This window comes from Glycine max, chromosome 15 (genome assembly GCF_000004515.6).
Source record: "Glycine max cultivar Williams 82 chromosome 15, Glycine_max_v4.0, whole genome shotgun sequence".
Taxonomy (NCBI): Eukaryota; Viridiplantae; Streptophyta; class Magnoliopsida; order Fabales; family Fabaceae; genus Glycine; species Glycine max.
Genome location: NC_038251.2, coordinates 42809358 through 42832023, shown reverse-complemented (window position 1 = coordinate 42832023; position 22666 = coordinate 42809358). Strand labels below are relative to the sequence as shown.

The window sequence follows — 22666 nt, the reverse complement described above, 5'->3', positions numbered from 1 at the left end:
GCTTCCAAATGTCAAGCTAAGGAATTTAATAGCCTCCAAGTTAAATCACTCACCCATCCATCTTTTGCTTGATGCAAATTGTAAGAAACCATTCTATAGGAAAATTCGTTTTAAAACGACATGGCACTTAGAACCCTTTTTTCCATCAGTAATCAAAGAAGGATGGGAGAATGCTTTAACCGATAATCTGATCTCTAAGCTTGAGAGGTTTTCCTCTTACATGAACTCTTAGGGACGTCAAGTCAAAGTTTCCTTCGCGAGAAAGAAGATGAATAACATTGTTTCTCTAACTCGTGATAACGGTATGTTGTAACATAAAATATTGAACTTTGTAACATTGCCAAAACCTATTTTGACAAATTGTGTTGTGGTGAGCCAATTGAAATTGATGTAGTAATAAATCATGTTCCTCTTGACGTATGCTGATAAAAACTCCCTCCTTTCTTCTTTTACTACTGATAAGTTCAAAATGCTCTTTTTCAAATGGATTCCAACAAATCACCTGGCCCAAATGGTTTAAAGCTTGCTAGTTACAAAAAGTTCAAGAATTTTTGTGGTTTAGACATCTTTGCGGCAACTACCTCCTGGTTGGAAAATGGATTCTTTCCACCTCAAATTAACCAAACTACCATTGTCCCCATCCCCAAAATCCCAAACCCAACCAATATAAAAGACTTCAGACCTATTTCCTTATGTAATGTCCTTTATAAAATTATCTCTAAAACCCTAGCCAACCGCCTTCATCCTTCACTAAATAAATGTATACTTTTTGAGCAATCTGCTTTTATGGAGGGACACTCTATACTAGACAATGCCTTTATTGCATCAGAAACAATCCCCCGCATGAAATGTAAGTCAAGAGGAAAAGTTGGTGAAGTTGCTCTAAAAATTGACATAAGCAAGGCTTTTGACATGGTTCAATGGAGCTATTTGTTGGGTTTAATGGAAAAAATGGGCTTCAATGAGAAATGGATTGGTTGGATGAAAGTCTGTTTGAAAACAGTTCAATATTTTGTCAAAGTTAATGGGGATTCAGTAAGAACTATGACTCCATGAATAGGGTTAAGGCAAGTTGAGCCACTGTCACCTTACCTTTTTATTCTTTGCACTGAAGGACTTTCCCCTTTGTTAAAACAATTTGATAGGAAAGGTGATATTCACGGAATCAAGGTGTGTAAGAAGTCCCTAAGCCTTTTCCACATCCTTTTTGTTGACGACTATTTTTTTTTTGCAGGGCTACTAAAGTAGAAATTAATACTCTAGCGTATATCCTTGATACATATGGAAAAGCTTATGGTCAATTGATTAATTTTAAAAAATTATAGATTTTTTTTCAATTCCTATACACCTTCTATAAGACATCACATTAGGTCTTCTCTTGGTGTCTCCAATTTATTTGGAACTAGAAAATATCTTGGTCTCCCTTCTCTTATTGGGAGGAAAAAGAAATCCATATTTGGTTTTTTTGAAAGAAAGGCTCTAGAGGAAAATTAATCATTGGTCAAGCAAGCAATTATCTAAGGCGGGAAAGGAGGCCGACCCATAACTTCCTCAAAGTCAATGTAGATGCAGTTGTACTCATAGACTACCGATTCTTTTGGAAAGAGGATCTTGTTCAGAGACCACAATGGATTATTTATAAAAGAAAAATATGTTACACAAAGTGGAAAGCTAGAGCCTCATGAAGCTGAAGGGTGGGCACTCATGAAAACACTACAATGGATCACAAAGTTAGAGCTCAACAATGTTATCATTGAAATTGATTGCAAAGTCATGGCAAATGTGATGAAAACTAGATTAAAAGGGTCCTCGAAATTTCACTATATTCTTGCAAAATGTAAAAATTTACTTTCTCTTAACCAAAACTCAAGGGTGAGTTTCATTAGGAGGCAAGCCAACCAAGGTGCTCACGCACTAACTAGGACATCTAGGTTTCATGCTAGCCACCATGTTTATGAGCATATTTCTAATTGTATCTTTTTCTTATTATGAAAGAAATGCAATAAGTCCATTTGCTTCAAAAAATTATTAAGTATTACATGTGGCATTAAAGTATTCTTTTTTCGAGAGAGTTGTCGAAGATTACGTTGGTGATTGTTGTCATATTGTTTTTTTGTTAATTCTACTATTGTCATGTTAATATAACATTTTCTAAGTAGTTTTTCTCAATCATTTTATATGCAATTTAAATATTTTTAATAATTAGTATAACAATCTGTGTACTATAAAGAATATATTATAAATTATTAGTATATCATAAATTTTAAATTTTGTTATATAAAAATATTAATGATATTAATTTAAATTTGAATTATATTTTAAATTACATCACCAAATATGTAAAATTAATGATTTAACTCATTAATGAAAATAAATAGTTATATTATGCTCACTATATACTTTAAATTATAAACATTATGCTCAAAATATCATATTAATTTATAATTACTGTCATAAAATATCAACATAATTATCAAATGACATTAATGATCTCACAGCTTTTCTTTAAGCCTATGCAGGAGTCATTGTGAATGTATGAATACAAGATTTTGATGATGTCAAAGAATAATCAAACAAGGTTGCATTCAAGATTACTTCAATAAACATTCAAAGGTTAAACATTGCTTCAAGATTAATACAAGGTTGCTTCAACAAACAAGCATTGCTTCAAGATTAGTTCAAGATCAAGTTTTACCTCAAAACAAAGTATTTTCAAGACATCCAAAGCTGTGGTAATCGATTACCAGGTAGCGTAATCGATTACCATAAGACAATTTTGAAAAAATAGCTTCTAGAAGGGTTTTGAAATTTGAATTTAAAAGCTATAATCGATTACCATTGATGTGTAATCAATTACCAGCAACAAAACTCTTGAAATTCAATTTGAAAAGTCATAACCCTTCAAAATACAACTGTGTAATCGATTACCAACCTGTAATCGATTACCAGTGAAGAATTTCATAAATAAATTTTTTGAAAAGACACATATCTTTAATCCATTTTGAAAAGGCACGAAGGACCTATATATATGTGTGGCACATCTCTTTAAACCGTTTTGAGAAGACACGGAGGGCTTATATATATGTATGTCTGACTTCAAAAAGCAAGAGATAGATATTCTAAGAGAACTTCATTGCCAAATGCTCTCTCAACAACTCTTGGGCAAACACTTGCAAATATATTGAGAGTTTATCCAGGAACTTCAATGTGTATCATCCACTCTAAAGGAGAAAAATCTTTCTTTTCATTTAAAAGGGGGGCGGGGGGGGTTAAAGTTTGTTGGTGGGAAAATTGTGAAACTTAATTCACCCCCCTCTTAAGTTATTGAGACCACTGGTTCAATAGTCATGAGATGCAATTGTGTTTGGAGTGTACAATGATAATGCCCCCTTGCACATAAAGCATGAAGATTTTGGGGAAATAGCACATGGTGGTCAATTTTTGAACATCATTATTATACAAATGTGGATTATGTAAGTAACATTAAATTACAATCTATTACCTAATTGATTGTTTTAGATTGATGCATACTTTACTTTATTTTAACAATAATAGGCATACGAATGAGTTAAGTCTAGGATCGGGGAATGTCTCTATGTATGGATTCCTTGAGCCACAATCCATACAAAGATCTGAGTAATCACAGTTTGAATTTAAAGATTATATTAAGAAATAGATGTCGAATTCATAAAGAGATGTCTAGCTAAGAGACTATTTGAATGGGTAAGTAAAATTGAACAAATCAATTTAAATGATGTATCCATTATAATAATAATTTAATGTTCTCCAATGCAATGAACATTGGAAACTGGTGGTTATATGTCCTTAGGACAATGTTGTCGCTTGGTTCTGTTTCTTGCACAATAAGTAAGACAACTACTTAAAAGGAATGATTAATATATTAGTTCTAATTTGTAACACGTTAATTTACATTATCATTAGTATTTGATATCAATATTTTAATTGTATAATATGCATGCATTTTCTCTTAACATTGCTTTGAAGGGATTTAACAATAATCAATGAAGTAAATCCAAGGGAAATGTTAAATGGATTCCCATTAAAATAAGTCATTTACACAATGTTTGATCTCTTAAAAATGACATTTTATTACTATGTACACTAATTTTGGGATAACTTTTGAATATCTTATTGAATTTACTATAATAGGTAAAGAGGAAGTATTGAGTGCGACTATTACGTGATGCATTAGATGTCAACCATAGTCCTAGGAGGTTTTAAGGATAATTGGGGAATGACAATTATTTACTTCAAAACTAATTTCATTTGTTATAGTTGTTATTATTTACCGTGATTAAGTTATGTTTTATTATATCATGCAGTATTTTACTCATCCGAGAGCATTGGAACCAGAGAGAATAAAAGCAATTCGCATTCAATGAGCAAGATATTTTCTAAGAGTTAAAAATGAAGCACTAGGTGTTTAAGGAATTTTACAATTGTAGAGTTATGTTTAGCTTCAGTTATAGATGATTTTATGTATTGAGATTATTGTTTCATTATTGGATAGTAATTATTCAATAATAATTTCAGTACAATATCATTTACTGCCTGAACTATCTGGATTGGTTTTGTTTTCAATTTATAGGTTCAATTTGGATAGTATTAACAAAATAGATAAAATATTAAAAAAAATGCAAAAACAACACCGTTTTGTCAAAATCAATGTTATTTTTGCATTTTTTTTCATTTTCTTATCGTACAACATCAATTTTGAGAAGAAACAATGTTGTGTAGTGAATTTCAACATTGATTTTTACAACTAATGTTAAAAGTCCAAAAAATTGATGTTAAAAACCTATTTTCTAATAGTGTAATCTGTCAAGGTGAAGCCAAGTAAGTAACATTCAAATATTTTGTATTTCATTCAAGTGTAAGCAAGCTTGATTATGTAACATTCTTAACTTGCATAGGGAATATTAGGTACTGACTCATTATTAACATGCTCATGTAATGCCCAACTCCTTGGATTATGTAACCTTGATTATATCTTCTTCAACTAAAAAAAGTTAATTCGCAACTCCTCGGCACGTGGCCAATTTTTGCAATTCTTTTAGCACTTCCTCCATTGAGAAAGATGTAGTGTCAAGAAAATTGTTTATTGCCATGGTCTATAAAGATCTTGAATTCTGTATCATGTATTTCGCAAATAGCCGCTCATACTCCATGCCTTTATAGTTCATAATAGTACAGTTTCTAAGCTGTGAAGAAATGAACAGACCATGGACAATACCAAATCTCGGAAGAGGAAAGTTCATGCATATGATGAAGCAGAAAAGTTTGAAGTTTGGAACAACGCTTGAACATTCCAAACACGAAACCCCGCTTAATTTAGCTTCCAAAGTTGAGCTCCAAATGAATCAAATTGTGAAACACAAGAAAACACTTTTGATAGAAGAAAGCGTGTCTATGATCTTGGTCAATTTTCACCTGGCATGCAACAATCACATTTTATTAAATTGTTGAAAAATAATAGTCACACAATAATTTCTTGGAGAAACAATTAAAATAAGTCTTTTTTTCTTCCTTTTGCTTTCATACATGTGGATATATGGAATCACAGATACTCCAAATTACACACCGCCGTGAGAGGAAACTCGAAGCCGCAAAGTTTGAAGTTTGGAACAACGCTTGAACATTCCAAACACGAAACCCCGCTTAATTTAGCTTCCAAAGTTGAGCTCCAAATGAATCAAATTGTGAAACACAAGAAAACACTTTTGATAGAAGAAAGCGTGTCTATGATCTTGGTCAATTTTCACCTGGCATGCAACAATCACATTTTATTAAATTGTTGAAAAATAATAGTCACACAATAATTTCTTGGAGAAACAATTAAAATAAGTCTTTTTTTCTTCCTTTTGCTTTCATACATGTGGATATATGGAATCACAGATACTCCAAATTACACACCGCCGTGAGAGGAAACTCGAAGCCGCAATTCTCCAAAATATCTACCTTCTTCAACTTGGGCATGCTCTAAAACTCTTCAACGTCGTTGTAACAAACTACGCGGTGAACGATGGTGTTTACCATGTCTTGAACTGGGAGTTGTGGGTCAGGCGTTTCAGAGAAGGGTTTCGTGGTGGAGGTGGAGGACAAGGATGAAGTGCCACAGTAGCAGCCACGGATTTGAGAGAAAGATCGTGACGGTGGTGTCAAGAGTTGGAAGAAAGGAAAGAATGTGAAACATGCACGTACACACCCTACGTATGACCTAGCTTATATTATACTACGAGACTATACGCAAAAGAAATTAAAAACAAAAAAAGGGGACACAGATTCAGAAAGAGAGAGTGGTACTACGTACTCAACCTTCTCGGTGACGACGAGGACCAACATGCAGTGTGCATGTCCCAGCAAAGCAAAAGAAAACTATCAGTGTAGCCTTTTAGGGTTTCATGTTTGAACGTGAATGAAAACTGAAAACAATGGCTATATACATTAAAATTAATTAATTACAGTATATGTATTGCATTAAAAAAAGTATATGTATTAAATATAAATATGAATGTGTAATATAAAAATATCTCTATTTATGTAATATAAATAATAATAATCTATATTTATATATCTTTATTTCTACCTATATTTATATTTATGGATTAAATATATTTTTGGTTTGTGTAAGTTGTAATCAGTTGCAAATATAGTTACCAGTCCTTGCAAGACCTTAGCTGAGCTTTGAGACCATTGTTGGGTAGTTTTTTTTTTAAAAAAATTTAAAATCACATGAAAACACGGTAAAAATTACATACGCTGATATAGCGTTTGAAATAAAAAATGGAACATCAAAAACTTTAAACTGAATTTTGAGGCAAACTCCTTATTTTCTTGTAATTTTTCATGAATTTTGCAAGTATTTACTCAATAAATTTTTATCTAAATTTCTTATATTTAAATAACTATACTTTTTATCATTTATTTTAGATTATCTTATTATTTTTTTGTATCTAATTCCCTAAAGTAGTTCAATAAATATTTATGAGTTTATGAGTTCAAGATTCAATAATTTTTTTAAAAAAATTAAGAAATACAATTAATAAAGAAGAATTATTTCTAAAATTTCTTTAATTTGTTTTATCTTTTTTCCCATCCTCATCTCTTTTATCACTTTTTTTACAGCATCTCTTTTTTTACTTAAAAATAATAATTAATATCATATCTTTCTCAAGATAAATATATAGTTAAAAATTTATTGAAGTAAGAAAATTAAATTTTTTATTATTAATCTAATTTTTATATTTAAAATAATAGATAATAAATACAAAAATAATTAAAAATAATAATTTAAAGGAAGAAGAAATAATACTAATCAAATTACTACAAAATTAAAAGCTCACATCGACGAGAGTATGCAGTTGACACCGCCAATATTTTGCACTTCTTTCATATGGTGTCGGTTGATTCTCATCAAGACAGGATTCTAATAATTTCCATAATCATTAGCACTATATGGCTTAAGGCATAAGCTCGATTACCATCACGGCGATTTGGGATCATTACAATTTAAAAAAGGCTGGAAGCTGGTGGAAGCCAGCAACTCTATATAACACACTACTACAAATCTGATATTTAACATTTTTTATAATATTTAATAAAAATGTTACTGAAAACTTTTAATAATATTTTGAAAAATATAATTAAATATTACTAAAATATTTTTGTGATATTTTATCAAAAATTATATAATCATATTGCTAAAGAATTTAATAACATATATTATACATAATATTTGATAAAATATCAGGAAAACATATTAATAATATTTATTCATATTTGATAATATTTTTAAAATATTTTTAAAATTTCTAATAATATTTTTATTAAGTGTTAAACAGAACAAAAATTAATAAAGATCATACGCATAACAATGAGGTCTATTTCTCGTTATATGATAAAAATATATAATTTATTGGAATATTATTGAAAGTAGGTATAAGACTTTCCTCTCATTAGTACATATATACCATATTAATTAGTAGTGCGCAAAAACACATTTTACAACTGCTTTTAGTATCAACTATTCAAGAATTGTTAAAAAAAATCGTGGTGACAGTTTTATAAATAAAAATAATATTTTCGGATCGATTCTAAGATAATCGATCCAAAAACTAATTTTTATTAAATTAGTTAAAATTAAAATCATTCTAAAAAGATTATGCGTATAAATCAGTCCTATTTATAACTGATTTATTGTTCTTGGGTCAATTAAAATTAGAACTGATTTAGAAGGTCGTTTTCGCTCCAAAACACAAAAATCATGCACTCTCCTCTTCTTTTCTGTAGTTTTGTAGTAGTGAATGTATTCGATATTTTTTGTCCAATAATAATTAATCCTATTATAATCAGAAATATTTCCAGTGTGGTAGACTCAGTTTTTCAATGATTTTTTTAATATATATTCGTACAGGTATACAACACTCAAATTTATAACCTTACTTAAGAAAAGATATATACCACTTGAATGAATTAATTGGAATTTATATATTTAAGAGAAATGTTAGCGATACCTTTTTTATATTTTCTTTCCAACATTTTTTTGTGACTACTGAAAATTTATTAGAAATCACTCATTTTTACAATTTTTTTACTTCTATAATTTCTTAATATTTTTTAAAAGTTATGCCAATCATTGATTATCCTATTTCTTATATTTATTATTAGGCAACCCTGCTAGAATAGTAGGATATCAATTGCGAACCAAAGAAGTGGGATCTCATTTAAAAAATGGATAGTACAATTAGGCAGCAAAAAAATTGCAAAAGAACGATAAAGTTAACTTTCTAATAAGATGTTATTATACTCAAAGCCTACTTTATATAAATCACTTTTCATTCCATTATCACATTACTTGAGCATTTTTGTTTCGATATGTCTACCTAGTCATTAATATATGCATTGTCGAGCTGCCCCCCATTCCAATATCCCCAAGCCCCACTAGCTAGAAAGAGAGAAAGGAAGATAGACATATTGCAATAAACATTTACGTGTACATGCATATGACGAAACCATTTGATTCCTTGTTGGTGTATGTATAAATAGCATGAGCCTACCCATGATATTTCTTAGGAAGTAACACAAGCCTTCTTCAAGTGTTTAATTCTCCTCTTTAATTTCTCTTTAGAATACTCAACCTTTCTCAAGATTCTAATCAAAAGGAGAGAAAAATAAAATGGCCACCGAAAAGCTTAGAGGTTGTGCAAATGTTTTTGCAAGCTCTAAACCCTACTTGGCCATGATCTCTTTACAATTTGGCTATGCAGGCATGAACATTATCACTAAGGTTTCTCTCAACCAAGGCATGAGCCACTATGTCCTTGTGGTCTATCGCCACGCTTTTGCCACCGCTGTCATAGCTCCTTTTGCCATTATTTTTGAAAGGTTTATATAAAATAAACATAAACCCTAGTGTCATCACCTTGTCATTTTACTAGTTTTTGTCATAAAGCTTTGCAAATTAATGCTTACTCATTGTTTCAATTTTCCAGGAAAGGTCAACCGAAGATAACATTCCCAGTTTTCATGCAAATTTTTATTCTTGCTCTTCTTGGGTTAGTTTCCAAGTTTAATGCACTAACAATTCTATATAGCACCGCAAGGTGAATATATGAAGTATGAAAATGCATATATTAATATGATTATTAATTTGTGTTGGATTAATAAAACAGGCCTGTGATTGATCAAAATTTCTACTATGCTGGGTTGAAGCTCACATCCCCAACCTTCTCATGTGCAATGAGCAACATGCTTCCAGCCATGACTTTTGTGATGGCAGTGTTTTGCCGGTAAATTAATTAAACCCGGATTTCTTAAGGGTCTCTAATTGGAAAATACTAACACAACTAAAAAGACTAAATGTGTTTTTTATCTCTCAAAATATTAATTTTAGCTTGTATAAAAAATTAATGAGTTTTTAATTCCTATATTTTAACAAAACAAGGTTTTAGTTTCGGGTGAGGGATTACAATCACATCACTTTTGATAAATATTGGGACTAAAATCATATTAAATTTTTATTGGAACTAAAATTAAATTTTGAAATATTTTAAGGAGTTTAAATATATTTTACCATAACTAAATAAAAAGACTAGGAAGGGGACAAATGGTTTAAGTTTCACTTTCTTATCTGTAAGAAGTGCTAATTGTTTTTACTGTTGTTATTGAAAAGGATGGAGAAGATAGAAATAAAGAAGGTGAGATGCATGGCAAAGATAGTGGGAACATTAGTCACAGTGGCAGGGGCTATGCTGATGACCTTATATAGAGGTCCTATAGTGGAGATGGTATGGGCCAAACATCCACACAATAAAACCAATGCAACAACCACGACAGAATCATTTGACAAAGATTGGTTCTTAGGATGCACCTTTCTTATCATTGCCACCCTAGCTTGGGCATCCCTATTTGTTTTACAAGTAAGTGAGACATCAAGAAGCTAGAAAAAGAAAAAAAAAATGTGCTAACTTCGATGGTGTCTCTCTTTCTCTTGCTTTTTGTGCTAGCTAGTGTGTCTTTTTGTTGGTGTCACACAAATAATTGACCTTTGTTTTATTTTCTTGCTATTGGGCAGGCCAAAGCTATTCAGACGTACAAGAATCATCAGCTAAGTCTAACTTCACTTGTGTGCTTTATTGGCACTCTTCAAGCTATTGCTGTTACTTTTGTTGTTGAACACAATCCTTCTGTATGGAGAATTGGCTGGGATGTGAGCTTACTTGCTGCTGCATATGCTGTAAGAATATAAGAACTTCATCTAATTCCATAAATAAATTTTAGATTTAAATTACACATTTAGTTCTATACTAATATATATTAGATTTTAGTTTCTATACCTAAAAATTATTTATTTTAATCTTTTTATATACACTTGTTTAACTTGTTTTAGTCTCGACAATTTTAAACATCAGAACTAAAATAGATTAAAAATGTATATACGAAACTAAAACAAATAATTTTTACGTATGGGACAAAAATGTATAAGTATAAAGGCTACATAAATAATTAAACCTTAATTTTGTTGTAAAGTACTTTGTCAAGTTTCTTTTTCAATTTGTAACATGGGATTTGTATTTCTCTTTTTTCTTTCTTTTTTTTTTTGGTATACTGTAATTAGGGGATTGTGACATCAAGCATATCATACTATGTACAAGGACTGGTAATTAAGATGAAAGGACCTGTCTTTGCAACTGCCTTTAGCCCTTTAATGATGATCATTGTGGCCATCATGGGATCCTTCATCCTTGCGGAACAAATTTATCTTGGAGGGTAAGTTTCTATTGGCCTCTCTTCTAGCAAGTATATATGGTTCACAAAATTAATTTTACCATTATTAAAATTAAAGTATGTGGTAGGCATATATATATCGATCGTCTTTTAGTTAGACTGACTTGTAGCATGATTGAGAAACTTTGTTTTGGAAAATAAATAACTTTTTTCTATAAAAAAATTATAAGAATTTGGAAATAAATGATTATTTTACTAAAATAATATAAATCAAACACTCACTAGAAAAGTATAAGTATTATTTGCTTAAATAAATCATTACTTACATTCCAACTCCAATTCCAATTTTAAGTATATTAAGAGTATTTCTTATAATACAAACTTAATAAATTTCAATCAATAAAAAAATATTAAAAAACTTGTGAAAGAATGTATTGAAAGTATTTTTTTTATGAAAATCGAAATAGTCTATTCATTCCAAACTAACAAAAGACTTTGTTTCTCCCGTGTGGTTGCAGTGTAATTGGTGCCATCTTAATCGTTATAGGGTTATACTCAGTTCTGTGGGGAAAGCACAAAGAACAAATAGAGAGCAAAGTGGCAGATGAAATTCCCTTGCCTGTAAAAGATGCTCAAATTGCTGTAATTGCAGGGCCAATGATTGATGCCACAGATAATTTTACTGAAGAAAAATATGGTCAGAAAGGAGAAGCCAACAACAACAAGCTCTCTTCACACATAATAACTATGCCTATTCCAGAGCTTCCCACTAAAGCTAACCAAGAGAGAAAGACTTGAGTAATTTGGAATGTGAATAGGAATTAATGTTTTTTAAATGTATGTTCCATCAACCCCATTTTTCCCTTTTTAGCAATTATTCCTTTCTCCTTTCTCTTTTTTTTTTCTTTTTTCTTTGCTACCAAAAGGGTCTTGTTTGTTGCATTTAAGCAATATATAACATATATAAATATGTAAAAAATTCCAACTTGCTAGTCAAATTAGAATAGAGAATCATAAAGCTTATCTCTCTCCTCGGGCCTCTCTAATCTCTATTATATATTTCATTTACTCATGTTTTTTTTTTTCTTTTTGGATAGAAATATTATTGCCTGATTTAGATTTTACTGAGGCTGATAAATGTTGGACTTTTCTTGTATTAATTAGTCAAATTGTTTTAAAATGTTGCAAACCATGTATATGTATGTAATAAAAAAAAAAAAGTATATTATCCTTTCATTATGGGTAAATCCTCAATTTTCATCCCTAAACTTGTAGGTGTTGATTAATTTAGTCTAAAGATTTCTGAGGTATCAATTCTAGAGATAGTGTCTTTTAATTTTTTTTATAATGTCTGCATCTCATGTTAAGTTTTTATATCATATCATAAGTGGTCTTATTAGTTGGTTGGAATGAAACCAGACTTAGATTTCTTAAAATTTTCGAATCAAACTTTATGAATAAAATAAATTAATTGGGAAGAAAAATTATCGAAAGTGATTGGTCAAATACTTCACACTATTAACATAGTTTTAAAAGAATGATCTTATTTAGGGGATATATGCATGTAAGAGGAAACTTTCTTACTGCAAATTTTTTTATACATGTAAAGAAATAATCTTCACAAAAAAAATCTGACATTAAGGTTATGTTTGATTTTCATTTAGGATGCTCCAAACTAAGCTTCGAGAGTAAATTAAGGTTTGTGACATGTTTGATTACCCTTCAAAGTATATTTGCACATTAAAATTGTCTAAGAATTTAGTTTTGTAAAAACAAGATTTAGAGTTAAATCAGACAACACACATGAAAGATCAAGAATGACTTTTATATATATTTGTAATCTATTTAGCCCATGACCTGTACAATCTTTCTATATCAAACCTAGAATAGTTGAATCATGTGTCATTTACCAATTTACAATCAATTATGTTTCGGAAGGAAACATAATGGAGCTTAATGTTAGGAATTTTATAATTTTTAATTAATTAATTAATGTTGGTTACATATTACATTATAATATTTATATTAGTTATTTATATTTTTTATGAACTCAATATAAGTTATATAATCTAGTGAGTTTATTAGACTATCAACGGAAAATTGATATGAGCTTAATAAGCAGAAACCAGTTTGGCCCATTAGAGGATGATTAAGGTTTAAAACCCGAGGCATGGTTATGGTCTCAAAACATCAAATCATAAAACAGTTTTCTTCTCTCCCCATCTTAAGAGAAAACGAAGGTCCCAAAAAGAATAAAGATATTTGTTTGAGAAAGATCATCAAACCAATTGTTCATGATTGTTCTCTAGATTTCACTACGTTTGCTTCATCAATCATTATGGATCTAAGTATTCTTAAAACTATTCTTGATAATCTAATGTAATGTTCTTGGTGGTTATTGATATTTTATAAAGATCCCCTAAAATTTCAACAAGTGGTATTAGAGCCTCCATTATTGTTAGATTATTGGGATTAAAGTGTAGAGTGTATTTTTACATGAATCCATTATTGTTTTTTTTTTTTTTTGCGTTTGCAAATATTGTGCTTTGGGAATGTTTGGAACTATGTGTATGTGTCTTTCAAAGCAATTGCAATTGCAATTGGAGAGTGATTTTTCAATTGGCCATGTGCTTACGCCTATGCCTTTACGTACATACCTTTGGCAATTTTTGGTGATGCTGTTGGATATGAATTTTGGAATATTCATTCACTTACCAGTAATGATTTTTTTTTTTAATTATTGTTATCGTTTGGGTATAAATTTAGCATTGACAGATCTTTTCCATTTATTTGTATGTCTAGTATTTATTTTTAATTGAATTAATCGACACAATATATTGTCAAAGTAATCTTTATTGTGAAAATTGATTTGATTAAAATTACATAGATATTAGCATGGAATTATTTATGCTAATTATGTTCGACTCAAAGGAAACATAGATATCAGTATGGAATTATTTATGTTAATTGTGTTCGACCCAAAGAAATACATAATTTGGCCAAATAATATTCTACCTCTAATGATAAATGTGTGACAATTATAAAGGTGTTTTCATGTGAATAATAGTCAGTCCAAAGAAAGACTATTATTTGATAGAATTTATCGTCAATACTTGATCATTGCGTTGAGAGTACCAATTACAAATTAATTTCTCTGTCCAAAGACTAAAAATTAATGTTGTGCTAGATATCTTTTGATGGGTCTGCTCTGTAAAATATTTACATGTCTTGTTATGTATGTCATATCATATATGACATTTTTTGTGTATATTATTAATTTTGTGTTCTTTATTTAGTTAATATTACCAGTGCTGCAAATTTATTTGCTCAAGTGAATTGTCTCTCAATGTTGAATGGGACAAATTTAAGGTTTGGAAGGAAGCCGTAGAAATTGTTCTTGGCTGTATGAATTTGAATTTGGACTTGGCACTAAGAATAGAACGTCCACTTCCACTTCGAAAACCTCTAATAAGAAAAAAATTGAGAAATGGGACCGTTCCAATCCAATGTGCATTATGATCATGAAGTGCTATATTCTAGATGAGTTTCGAGGCCTGCTCGTGCATCAAGACTAAAAGCACTTAAGTTAGAGATTGGTGAAAATTTGCTCGTGCATTTAGTTTTGATCTCACTTCCTACACACTTTGGGCAATTCAAAGTGAGCTATAACACTTAGAAGGACAAATGATCCCTTAATGAGCTTATATCTCACTGTGTGCAAGAGGAATAGAGGCTACAAAAAGACAGATGTGAAAGTGCTCATTTAAGTTTGACACCTCAAAATAAGAACAGAAAGAAAATTAAGGATGTTGCCTCTCAGCAAAAGAAAGATGAAGAATTTACCTGCTACTTCTGCAAGAAGTCTGGACACATGAAGAAAAAGTGTTCAAAGTACACTGCATGGCATGTAAAGAAAGGTAAATATCGTCCTCTTGTTTATTCTGAAGTTAATTTAGCTTTTGTACCTAAAGATACTTGATGGGTGGACTTTGGTGCTACTACTCACATAAGTGTATCCATCCAGGGTTATCTGTGGAGCGGATTGTCAAATGATGATGAAAGATTCATAGTTGTGAGTGAAGACAAAAGGGTTGTGGTGGAGGCTATATGAACTTTTAGGTTATAGTTGAAAACTGGATTTTATTTGGATTTATTTGAGACTTTTGTTGTACTGTCTTTTAGACGAAATTTGATTTCGATTTCTAGTTTGGAAAAATTTGGTTTTTTTGTTCATTGGGAAATAATAAAGTTAGTCTCTACCAAAATTCAAATTTGATAGGTTTTAGTTCTTTAATTGATAATCTATATATGTTAGATGTTGTTTGTTCCTATAATGAAATACTGCAAACAAACTCACGTGGTACAAAGCGAAAATTAAATGAGAATTCAATCACCTTATGGCACAAACAACTGCTTAGGTCATATCTCTAAACAGAGAATTCAGAGACTTGTGTTGGATGAAATTCTTGAACCTTTAGATTTATCAGACTTTGAAGTCTGTGTTGAATACATAAAGGGAAAACGAACAAATGAGGAAATTAGGTGCCAAAAGAGCTAAGGATGTCTTGTAACTAGTACATACAAACATTTGTGGTCCTTTTCCAACACCTTCTTGGAATGGACAACAATATTTTATCTCGTTCATATATGACTACTCTAGATACGGTACCTATATTTGATACATGAGAAGTCCCAATCCCTAGACGTTCATAAGATTTTCAAGGCTGAAGTTGAACTTCAACTTGGAAAGAAAATTAAGGCTGTCAAATCTGACTGTGGTGGTGAGTACTATGGTAGATTTGATGGATCAGGAGAACAATGTCAAGGACCTTTTGCGCTTTTTCTCAAATAGTATGGAATTTTTTCGTAATACACTATGCCAGGAAAACCTAGCATGAATGGTGTAGCAGAGCAACGAAACCAAACTCTTAATGATATGGTGAGAAGTATGGTTAATAATTCTTCTTTGCCAAAGTCACTTTGGGGAAAAGCCTTGAAAACTGTAGCTTACATCCTTAATAGGGTGTCAAGTAAAGCAGTTAACAAAACCCTTATGAACTTTGGACTGGCAAAAGGTCAAGCATTAAACACTCGCATATTAGGTTGTCCGGCTGAGGGGCGACCTTATACGTCGCATGAAAGAAAGCTGGATTCAAGAACAATTAGTTGTTATTTTTTTGGCTATGTTGAACGCTCTCGGGGCTATAAGTTTTACGATCCCACTTTAAGATCCTTTTTTGAAACAGGAAATGCGAGATTTATTGAGGAAGTTGAGTTTGGGAAGGAAGAGAACAAAAGGAATGTTGTCATTGAGGAAGAACCTATTATTGGCAATGCTCAAGTCCTCATACCTATTGTTGTTCAAGAAATAACTTCAATAATGGAAAACAATGTTCCAGTTATTGTCAATGAAATTGTTCAAGAACAAAACAACAATGAGGTTCTCCCTCAAATACCTATACAACAACCTCAAGAAGTGTCATTAAAAAGATCTATTAGAGAGAGGAGAAGTTCAATCCCAAATGATTATATTATCTTTCTCCAAGAACATGAGGATGACATTGGTTTAACAGAGGATGATACAATCAACTTCTATCAAGCTATGCGTAGTTCTAACTCTCAAAATTGGATCGATGCCATAAAGGATAAGATGAAATCTATGCAAGATAATGACTTTTGGAATCTTGTTGAATTGCCTAAAGGTGTGAAACCTATTGGTTGCAAATGGATATTTAAAACCAAAAGGCATTCAAAGGACAATGTCGAGAGATATAAGGCTCGTATATTCGCTAAAGGTTTCACTCAAAAGGAAGGAATTGACTATAAAGAAACCTTTTCTCTAGTATCTTCAAAGGATTCTTTTAGAACAATAATGGCACCGGTAGCTCATTATGATTTAGAGCTACATCAGATGGATGTTAAGACTGCATTTCCAAATGGTGACATTGAAGAAATGATTTATATGGTGCAACCAAAAAACATTGTATCAAGTGAATCAGTCTATGATTTGCAAACTAAACAAATCCATCTATGGTCCAAACAGGTTTCCCGTCAATGGTACTACAAGTTCCATCAAGTCATTACCTTGTATAGTTTTGAGGCAAATGTAGTTGATGATTGTGTATATCACAAGTTCAGTGGGAGTAAATACTTATTCTTGGTATTATATGTCAATGATATACTGCTTGCTAGCAGCGATATAGGCTTCTTACAAGAGACTAAAAAATTTCTAATGAAATTTTTTAAAATGAAAGATCTTAGGGAAAACCTCTTTTGTGTTAGGTATTAAGACACTAAGAGATCACTCTCAAGGTATCCTAAGGTTGTCACAAGAGAGTTATATCGATAAGATCCTATATAAATTTGGCATGAAAGATAGTAAACCAGGATATACCTCGATAGCCAAAGGAAACAAATTTAGTCTCAAACAATGCCCCAATAATGACCTTGAAAGAATAGAGATACAAAAAATTCCCTATGCGTCAGCAGTAGAAAGTCTAATGTACGCTCAAGTTTGCACTCGTCCTGATATAACATTTGTGGTAGGAGTTCTGGGCAGATATTTGAGTAATCCTGGAATGCAGCATTGGAAAGCAGCAAAACATGTAATGCTTTACCTAAAGAGAACAGAAGGATACATGCTCACTTATCAAAAGTTTGAGAATTTAGAGATCATTAGGTACTCAAACTTTGATTTCGCTGGATGTTAAGACAACAAACGTTCCACATCTGGTTACATATTTATGTTGGCTGGAGGAGCTATCTCTTGGAAGTCTGCTAAACAGACTCTTGTAGCTTCTTCGACCATGGCCGCGGAGTTCATTGCTTGATTTGAGGCATCCAACCACGGGATATGGTTGAGAAATTTTGTCACTGGTTTGCGTGTGGTCGATGGCATTAAAATACCATTAAGGATTTATTGCGATAATGAATCAGCAGTTTAGTACTCCAACAACAATAGGAGTACAACCAAGTCAAAATTCATTGACATCAAGTTTTTGGTTGTTAAGGAAAAAGTTTAGAATAAACAGATTTTCATAGAACACATAAGGACTAATTCCGTGCTAGCTGATCCACTTACTAAAGGTTTGGTACCTAAAGTTTTTCATGAGCATGTTGCTCATATGGGTGTAATTCCTAATAGTACCTTAGTTTAGTGGGAGTCTCATTTGTGTTCTATATCTTATACTTTTCGTATATTTGTATTGTTTGGATTTTCTACAGAAATAAAGTTAAAGTTTATCATTTCATTTTGAGTTTGTTTTGTTTGCAATATTTATGTTGTGTTTTGATTGATTTCTATAAAAAATAACGTTTGGACTAGTTGAAAATGAACATGAATAAGATCACAATGCATATTATTTTCATGTCGCTTATCCATATTTGATCTATGGCATCAAGTATAAGTGACAATGGTGGTCATTGTGGCTTAGTCACGTTAGATTATGATAAAAAAACTGCAATGGTTCCTTGTTATTATCTAAGATGGAACAAATTGTTTAAGGGGAGTCTAAAAGTAAATAACATATGGTTGCGCACCTGAAGACTTTTGTAGTATAAATGGTTAAAGTTAATATGAAGCCCAAGTGGAATTTTATAATTCCTAATTAATTAATTAATGTGGGCTACATATTACATTATAACATTTATATTAGTTATTTACATTTTTTATGGGCTCAATATAAGTGATCTAATCTAGTGAGTCTATTAGACTATCAACAGAAAATTGATATGTGCTTAATAAGTGGAAACCAGTTTGGCCCATTAGGGGATAATGGGAAACCTAATAGGTTTTAAACCTGAGGCACGATTATGGTCCCCAATACATCAAATCATAAAACAGTTTTCTCCTCTCCCCATCTGAAGAGAAAACGAAGGTCCCAAAAGGAATAAAGAGATTTTGTTGAGGAAGGTCATCAAACCAATTGTTTGTGATTGTTCTTCGAATTTTGTTGTGTCTGATTCATCAATCATTATGGATCTAGGTATTCCTAAAACTCTTCTTGATAATCTAACGTAATGTTCCTGGTGGTTATTGGTATTTTATAAGGATCCCCTAAAATTCCAACACTTATTGGATAAGCGCTTAATTGCTAATTAGAGAGCGCTTATCCTAGAAACAATGTCATCTTTTGGAACATCAACATAGTTCACTGGAATTATGTTGTTCACTCTGCCACTTTCTCTACGTTCCTTTCCTCTTAAGGTTCCTTGGTTGCCAGAAGACATAAGCATTCAACGCCCGGTTGGTGTCCTATGAGTGCTCTAACCTAGAAGTTTTTTTGTCGCAGACCTTGAACCAAAAAGTGTCTCTTGCTCTACAACGTGTTGTTCTTGTAGATTCTTCTGCTCTTGTTAAGCATACCAGAATAAGCAGTTGTGTAACAAAAAGTTCAAAGTTGATGAAAACAAAAATGTGTCATTCAAACTGAAGTCCGATACATAAAATAATTGAAGCCTTGATCAAAAAGTGTCCAACACTACATCAGTAAAGGATTATGTAGCATGAACGAGTACAAAAGGAAAATTTTCTCACAAGGTGAAGGAAAAAAAGCATCCAAATTTCTAGTACAAAGCTTCAATATTCTACAATTTTTTCATTTTACTCGTTGATGCCTTAACCAAAGATTAAAAATGCATACCCAAAGTTTTCCCCTGAATAAATTGAAGAGGAGCATGACCATATCAAAAATGGCGGTAATACTCTATTCGACAATATTACGTAAAAATTTTAAGGGTTTCCTAGATTATCAATTATAGAAAACCAACAAGATCTTGAAACATATGATTCTCACAAATAATAAATAAACAAATAATGTGTACCTTTCTCCATAGTGAGGTTTTTCTCCGATGTACTTTGATTTCTTGGAAGAAAAGAGAAACAAGATTTCACTCCCTTGACTATTCTTTAGGTCTCTCTATGTTTGTGATGGCTAGAAATTAGAAAGAACACTTTTCTATCAGGAAGGGGACCTTGTTTCATGTTAGTGGGTATTAACCCCCTTTTATAACCACTACTCCCATCAAGTAGCAGTTACCTCTAGAAACTTCTCCTATTTAACACAATTACAATTTAGTCCTTAATTTTTATTTATTTATTTATTAGTCCCTACATAAGTCACATGTCTTTCACATGAGACATTAATTCTAACATTCTCCTACTTGGCTCATGTGACATTACTAAACATTATGGACTAAATAAATAAATAGATTAAACTAACATAATGCGCATTAAAAAATGACTAAATTGTTCTATACATTGGGTACATCATAATTTCATGATTAAGAATATGAACCAATTTGAGTCATGGCGGTTGTACATCACTTAATTGACACAGTCCCTTCCATGTACAACAAATTAGTCTTGTCCTTAACATGACCATTAGTTAGGAATACATAATTGGTGCAACAAAATGTCTTTATTCAAGACAAACCTATTAACATTACTCTAACACAAACATGCATGCAAACATAGAGAACAAGTAACAAAAAACATATCATAAATGAGCTTAGAGTGTCAGTAAAAATACATAAGGTAAATTACACTTAATGATCATCAATAATAATAATGCCTGTATTTTCAACATGTTATATAAATGTCTTGGGCGGTAATCCTTTTGCCAAAGGGTCAGCTATTATAAGGTTTTTGCTAATATGTTCTATTGACACTCTGTGTTTCTAAACTTCTTCTTTCACGATAAAGTATTTCAATTCCATATGCTTAGCACCCTTAGAGTATTTGTCGTTCTTAGAGAAAAATACTAATGCGGAGTTATCATAATATATTTTCAGTGGCCTAGCAATACTATCGACAATTCCAAGCCCTAAAATAAAATTTCGCAGCCAATTAGCCTAAATTATAGCCTTAAAACATGCTACAAATTCAACTTCCATGGTAGATGCACAACAATTGATTGTTTTGCACTCTTCCACGATATTGCTTCTTCGGCTAAGAGAATACAAATCCAATAGTGGATTTTCTCGTATCCACACATCCAGCAAAGTCTAAGTCTGAATACCAAATCACCTCAAGGTGATCAGACCTCCTATATGTAAGCATGTGATCTTTTGTTCCTTGTAAGTATCTCAGAACTTTCTTTGCAGCTTTCCAATGCTCCATTCCTGGATTACTTTGATATCTTCCTGACATTCCAGTTGCAAAGCTTATGTCTGGTCGAGTATAGATCCAAGCATACATAATACTTCCAACAATTGATGCATACGGAATTGCTTCCATTTGTTTTCATTCCAGATCATTTCTAGGACATTGTCCGAGACTAAATCTGTCTCCTTTCTGAATTGGAACTGGTGATGTTGAGCACTCTTCCATCCTCTATCTCTCTAGTACTTTATTGATATATCCTTTCTAAGACAAGCCTAACAATCCTTGTGATCTATTTCGGAATATTCCTATGCCTATCACATAGCTTTTCTAACACATATCCTTCATTTCAAAATTACTAGAAAGAAACTTCTTAGTCTCATGAAGAAGACCAAGATCATTAGTTGCAAAAAATATATCATCAACATACAGGATTAGAAAAATAACCTTACTCCCACTTACCTTCAGATATATAGATGGAAGCTTGCTTGTGGGGCTTCTATGGAGGCTGGATCTTTGAGCTTCAATGAGGTCCTTCAATGGTGATTTTCCACCATGGAGATGCAGCGGAAGACAAAGGAGAAGAGGTGAGAGGAGGCGCCATCCACTAGGGAATAAGCCATGGAAGAAGGAGCTTCGCCACCAAGATGAGCCTTGGATAAGAAGCTTGGAGAGGATGCTTCAATGGAGGAAAAGAAAGAGGGAGAGAAAGAGAGAGGGGGGAGCACGAAATTGAAGGAATAAAAGAGGGAGAGAAGTGGAACTTTGAAGTATGTCTCACAAGACTCTCATTCATCAAAGTTACAACAAGTGTTACACATGCTTCTATTTATAGACTAGGTAGCTTCCTTGAGAAGCTTTCTTGAGAAAACTTCCTTGAGAAGCTTCTTTGAGAAAACTTCCTTGAGAAGCTAGAGCTTAGCTACACACACCCCTCTCATAACTAAGCTCACCTCCTTGAGAAGCTTCCTTAAGAAGATTCCTAAAGAAGCTAGAGCTTAGCTACACATACCTCTCTAATAGCTAAGCTCACCTCCTTGAGATGAGAAGCTAGAACTTAGCTACACACCCCCTATAATAACTAAGCTCACCCCCATGACAAAAAACATGAAAATACAAAAAAAAAAGTCCTTACTACAAAGACTACTCAAAATGCCCCGAAATACAAGGCTAAAACCCTATACTACTAGAATGGCCAAAATACAAGGCCCAAACGAAGGAAAAACCTATTCTAATATTTACAAAGATAAGCGGGCTTATACTTAGCCCATGGGCTCGAAATCTACCCTAAGGCTCAAGAGAACCCTAGGGCCATCC

At 31.9% G+C, this 22666-nt stretch overlaps 1 protein-coding gene across 1 annotated transcript; it reads left to right on the top strand.

Annotated features, from left to right (window-relative positions):
• Window positions 1-8989: 8989 nt before the first annotated feature.
• LOC100804233 (WAT1-related protein At5g07050) lies at window positions 8990-12275 on the top strand. The gene is made up of 7 exons (XM_003545758.5): window positions 8990-9405; window positions 9513-9575; window positions 9693-9809; window positions 10193-10439; window positions 10595-10756; window positions 11138-11289; window positions 11766-12275. The coding sequence occupies exons 1-7, from the start codon at window positions 9197-9199 to the stop codon at window positions 12043-12045; spliced, it is 1230 nt and encodes a 409-aa protein (XP_003545806.1). The 5' UTR covers window positions 8990-9196; the 3' UTR covers window positions 12046-12275.
• The last annotated feature ends 10391 nt before the right edge of the window (window positions 12276-22666 follow it).